We start from the raw sequence: 6,174 nt of genomic DNA on the forward strand, positions 1-6,174 counted from the left end.
TGGAGAAATGCTCGTAACATACTCCGGTGTCGGACGGACTCAGATTAACTTTTTTTTAAATCGACGTTGGGATGGCAGTTACGATGCATTCAGTTGTGTGTATGTGTCAAATCATTTATTCCATAAATAAGCCATATGTTCTCAAAATAATTCCCCTCACGACACAATACTGATTGAACTTAGGTATATTGCTATAAATTACGATAAAAAAATGTATAACTGAGTCTTAATTTTTGGAGCTTTCGTGACTGCAGGATTTATTCTTTGGTTCTTTCGGTTAAGTCACGTCTAAAGATAAAATAATGAATTAAAATGTATAACTGAGCCCTGTCACGTAAATTTGGGATTTTCACCACTGGTTCAGAACCAGAGTACAGTGCTGTAATCAGAACCTCATCCCTAACCCAAATGTTACCCAGACGAAGTCCACTTAAAAATGATTTCGTTTATATGTGAACACATTTTAAACGGTCCACACACCTTGCAGTTATTTACGGCTGAGGCAACATCGAAGAGGCCGAAGACGAGTTTAGGTATCACTGTAAACTGATAGCCGTAGCCAAGAGTTTCACTCAGGTTGCCGGGTTCGTAGCGCATTGCGCTATTCGCTGTGCCACTGATCAAAATTACACACGTAACAAATACAAAGCTACCTCATATAGCCTTTAACAGGCTGTCGGGGCAAGTGTTGTTCTCGAGTATCCATAAAGGCTGGCACGGCGCACAAGGTGGTGGTATTGCCAGCACTACGCCTGGCCACCTTTGTCTCCCCAGTGAAAATGAGCTTCATAGCTCATCGGATTCTTCCAGGCTAAATAAAAATTCTGCTTTTGAGTGCTGATGTTTATACACACCGCACCAGGTATGCTCATGTAGGGGCTCAGTAAACATCAGAGACGCACACACACACACATAAACTCAACGACTTCTCGCCAGCGACTCCCACGAGCAGAGCGAAGATGAGGCCGTGCATGTTGAGTTGTGGATCTTGAGACAAGTCACACTGAGCCGCTGCCCAGAGCCCCCTTTTATTCTCGCCAACCACCTCTCTTATCTCGTGGCCTTGGCCTGATATCTCCACGCCGCGCGACACCTCTTGGCAGTCTTTTAAAAACGTCGATATTTTCCCACCGCAATACGAGATCTGCAAGAACCAGTCAAAAAGATATGGATAGGAGCATTCATTCCGAGTGTCGTTTTATTATACTCCGACATTTGTTGTCAGTCCAGTGCTGGGTAAAGGCCTTCCCACACCATGTCGATCACTGGAGTTGTTTGACCACACGTAACCTTGGTGGGCAGTGCGGGTTGGTGAAGGGCTGTGGCTGAGAATTGAAAGCAGGTGGTCAAGTTCATGGCACAGTGAGTGAACTACATTGCCACTGCAAATAGAGTTGAAGCCTGTGTGACCCGGACAGTTCGTGAACCGGCATCCGTGTTTGGGGGGCAGTTTTGCTAGACCTAGGCTGACCAAACTGTCCCAGTTTGGTTTTTGGGTGAAAACACTTAAGTGTGAGTGCTGTGAAAACGGTGGCAACTCTAGATCATCCCAATATACGTATGCAAGCACACATTAGCGCGTTTTTAACTTAAATTAATAACTTATTTATCCAGGAAAGCCACGCTGAGTCGTCGGACTCTTTGCAGTAGGGTCCTATATTGGGTTATGTCAAGATATTTTCTGTCCATTAATGCAACTTTCATTATACAAGTGGGAGTAAATCGGAGAAACCCTATGGGCACGAGATGGCAACAAAATCACCATACAGATGGCATGCAGTCCACTTTCTGTACTGCCTTCTCCTGGAGAGCGAGGATATCGCACGTCGACGCTCACAGGAAGCGAGTTTCACAACGTTTTCGCGATCCACCAACCCTGATGCTGGATTACCATAGATTATTGACAATATTTTTGGTATAAAAATTACCACCCAAAAAAATATATGGATCAGTATCTGAGTTTAACTTTCAGTTAAAAGCAATTCGATGTCAGCTTAATAAAATATAATGACTTTGACTATGATAAATTTGACAGCAGTAATGTCCTTGGCGTATACTTAAGTAAGAAAGGTAAAGGTGCAGCCTTGCAATTTATTTCTCACTGCACCGCTGGCAGAAGGGCCTCCACTTGAGGGAGCTCTAAAGAACACCTCTAGAGGATATTATATATATACTGATGTGTACTTACGTAAGTATTCATTTTATGAGCGCACAATTCCAGTACTATTACACAGAGATCTAGATATTTTCACAATTTGTGGAATGGGTGTGCAACGACAGAACCACTGTTAATCACAGCTGCCACATAACACACATAACGTCAAATGGCACCATTACTACCAAGAAGGAAATCTGAACTGGGACAATGGACGCAACGTCCGTGGAAAGAAAAACATAAAATGAGACCAATTTTAACATGTGGGACCGGTGACTTGCTATTTCCATCCCATGTGGGAAAATATCGACAAATTTTATCAGACAGGCATAAGGCACCAGGTACCGTAGAGATTACAACAAGGCCATGAGATAAGAGGGGTCTCAACGAGTATAAAAGGGGACCCTTGGCAGTGGTTCAGCATCGTCGTTCAGGATCTTCACTGCACAATGTACGGACTCATCTTCGCTCTGCTCGTGGGCACCGCTGGTGAGACTTTGTGTAACTTCCACTGGTAACTTGCTGCGTAGTGAATGGTTTTGGGTCGAACTAGGACCCATGTCTGGCAGAGATTGTCTTTGTACGTTGAACTTCTTTCGCCAACCGTGCCAATCTTTGACTATAGACATCTGGCAGTTTAATAGCATTGGTTTAAGAAAGCCTGACAATGATGGACATTATTAGTGGTCGTTTGCTATCTTAATCTGGCTTAGGCTTCCACAAGGTTGGATCAAATTGGAACACTTTTTACCTCCGCTGATGATGTGCGTCAACAAACTAATGGGGGAGATAAACGGTGTGCTCCTAATTTGACTGTGCCAGAACATTATGTGAGTTTAACTGAATTATACGAAAGAGCTGGATGGGGCTCATGCCCGTGTTTTATCCCAAGAGAGTGGTGAAAATGTTACATTCCTACTATGGGGCCTATATTGTCCATCTCACAAGAACGATTGAGCAAGTCATGCAACATTGCTAGTAACCCCAGAGGCGTGATGATCCTGTTGACGATTATCCTCACGATTAATGTTGGGTCTGAATAATTAACCGCGTTCAGGCTACCAATTCACACAGTGCTTTGTTGACAGCGGCGGCCCCGTACATGTATGAGGACCACATTGTGGGTGGCTACGAGTGCGCTGCCCACTCGCAGCCGTGGCAGGTGTCCCTCAACATCGGATACCACTTCTGCGGAGGCTCCCTGATCTCCAGCGAGTGGGTCGTGTCTGCCGCTCACTGCTACCAGACGTGAGTTTACACGGACATAAGCGATGCTCTTTGTATGTGTGTGAATGGGAGGGGAGTAGTATTGCAATGATTAGTGCACTGCGCTGCGAACTCTGCAACCCGAACTCGATTCCCAGCATGAGTGACGATATCTGACACGGTCCTGTGCCCTCCCCCAGGTTGACTCACCGTTAAATGAGTACCTCGTGAAGCTGGTCAACACTAGAGAAACGAAGGGAACTGTGCATTTGAACGTTAATGATTCTATACATCCGTTCAACGTCCTCAACGAGAGGAGGGCCAGATACATGCGGCCAATATGTGAATATTTCCGTTGTGCTTGTTCAGTGTATCACGCAAAAAAAGTATGCAAAAATATATTTATACATGTAACAACATATATGGAAAATAAATCGTTCTCACAGTTAATTTGATGAAACCTTCCTAACGGATGCAGCACTCTCATGGCACTACTTTTCGACACGGAGATGAAAATCTTAGCAATGTGAAACCGCGTAGAGCCGAAACATCACCCCCGTGTACCATGAAACAGACCTCATTCGGTACACAGTGTAGAGACGAAACATGAGTTCGATAAAGCCGCGTTGGGCAAGGGTTTACTGTACTTATCTTATTGTGCCCGGTGGGATGATGAGTCAGTTCCCCAACATGAACTGAGCTTGCATTCTATGATTGTTCTTGCGCTTAGCCGCCTGGATCATTTTACAGCAGGAAATTGAAATTGTTGGAATTAAATGTGGCGCAAGGTGCTTTTGGTTGCTAGGGCATGAAAGCAAAGAAATATAAATTAAAATCTTCATCACTACTATCGTCAACCTCCTCCACCCCCAGCGCATCCCGCATCTCCGTGCGCATCGGCGAGCACAACATCTTCGTGACCGAGGGCACCGAGCAGAGGATCCAGGCCTCCAAGGCGATCCGCCACCCCCAGTACAACTCGGCGAAAACCGACAACGACATCATGCTCATCAAGCTGGCCTCGCCCGCTACCCTCAACCAGTACGCGCAGGCCATCGCGCTGCCCTCCTCCTGCGTCGGCACTGGAGTCATGTGCACCGTCTCCGGCTGGGGCGAGACCCAGACCAGCGTCGGTGAGGACACGGCGCTTAGACGTCCGTCTACCCTGGAAAAAACATTTAAGGAAGACTTTTTAAAGATTTTACCATATCCGTTTCATGGTTGCTCTGTTTAGATCTCGGACGTGTTTTCTGGCTGTGCCACGTGGGGTTCGTCATGATGACTAGCGTTTCGCTCTACTTCTTGGGAGTTCCCAACACTATGAGTGAAGCTTCGTTCGGACGTCATGCTGAAGAACACTCAGTACAACCCAAAAACATATCAGAGAAATTAGTTGATTTCTTCTCCATCCAAGCTGACACAACACTTATACATGCTTGTACCATGGTAAAACATTCATTAAGATAAAAAATGTTAATATAAGTAAATGGTACTCTGTCTATCGATATTTTCGTGGATTTTTTTGCAATGTTTATAGCTAAGCATTGAATAACAGTTCTGAGCATGAGGCAGGCTTGACCTGGAGTTCAAACTGGACTAAAAGTTGTAACTAGACTTGTCCATCTTGTTGTTGTTGTAGTGTGAGCTTGTGATTGGCCACTTCTGGGCACAGGCCTCCCCCATGTCTTCCTTTACTTTCTCAGTGTATGTCCAGCAGTCGTCACGGAACTATTTTCCACTGTCTTTCTCTGCTTACTTTCTCCAGGTTTATCAATGGGCACAAGCTACCAACCCATTCAATTTCCTCTGCATTACTGGGACCTTCACGCTGAGTCCACTGAAATCTCTTATGCCGCCCCCTCTGCTTATGAGTTTCTCCGTCCTCGCGTTACCCCAATATCATTCCCCAGTGTATGATGCCTCACCACTGCCCCCCGCGTGTCTCCATACAGGCAGCCCCGATGTCCTCATGTGCGTCCAGGTGCCCGTGCTGAGTGATACCTCCTGCAGGAACGCCTACCCTGGGTCCATCACCGACAACATGATCTGCCTGGGATACCAGGAGGGTGGCAAGGACTCCTGCCAGGTGAGGTCCCCTGAAGCGACTTGAGTCGATAAGTCTGAACGGGAGTATGAGCGTCGACCTGCCCTCTTGTTACAAACCAGTGCCACCTCCACCAAACATACACTCTCATCGATATTTTGGTTGCATCTCTTTCATCCAACTCAATATTAATCACATATTTTTTTCACAGACATAAATGTTGGGAACCACGACATTAAATGCTGGAACCAACTGCTAACTGCTGACCCTTTGACCCCTGATTCCGCCACTGCAGGGAGACTCCGGTGGCCCCGTAGTGTGCAATGGCCAGCTGCAGGGCATCGTGTCCTGGGGCCGCGGCTGCGCCCTGGCCAACTACCCCGGCGTGTACACCAAGGTGTGCAACTACAACTCCTGGATCGCCAGCACCATGGCTGCCAACTGAGCGACTCGCTCGGAAGCCACCTTGCCGAGCAACAAGCACCGTGATGATTGTAATGCCATGAAACGAATAAAACCATTGAAATGTTGATGGCACCATGTTTTTGTCGTCTTATTTTCTTAGTTATGTTGATGATCGATACATCGCATAGCACGGTACAATGGATTGAGTTGCTCAATTGCTCTGCTACCCACAAAGCAGCCCCGTAGCAGCCAATACAGCACAGGACTTATTAACCGCTTTGGTATGGTGGCCTTATACCTCCAACGTGCAATCCTTGAAACAATAGTACACGTTTAAAAATAGATATGTTTAGTTAAAATTGTT

General features: G+C 46.2%; 1 protein-coding gene across 1 annotated transcript; it reads left to right on the forward strand.

Moving 5' to 3' along the window:
- Positions 1-2,505: 2,505 nt before the first annotated feature.
- LOC144726774 (trypsin-like) lies at positions 2,506-5,935 on the forward strand. Its single transcript, XM_078605668.1, has 5 exons — positions 2,506-2,644; positions 3,244-3,403; positions 4,235-4,494; positions 5,314-5,447; positions 5,701-5,935. Exons 1-5 carry the CDS (start codon positions 2,605-2,607, stop codon positions 5,848-5,850), a joined length of 744 nt encoding a protein of 247 aa, XP_078461794.1. The 5' UTR covers positions 2,506-2,604; the 3' UTR covers positions 5,851-5,935.
- The last annotated feature ends 239 nt before the right edge of the window (positions 5,936-6,174 follow it).

This window comes from Lampetra planeri, chromosome 24, assembly GCF_965212315.1.
Source record: "Lampetra planeri chromosome 24, kcLamPlan1.2.h2, whole genome shotgun sequence".
NCBI lineage: Eukaryota > Metazoa > Chordata > Hyperoartia > Petromyzontiformes > Petromyzontidae > Lampetra > Lampetra planeri.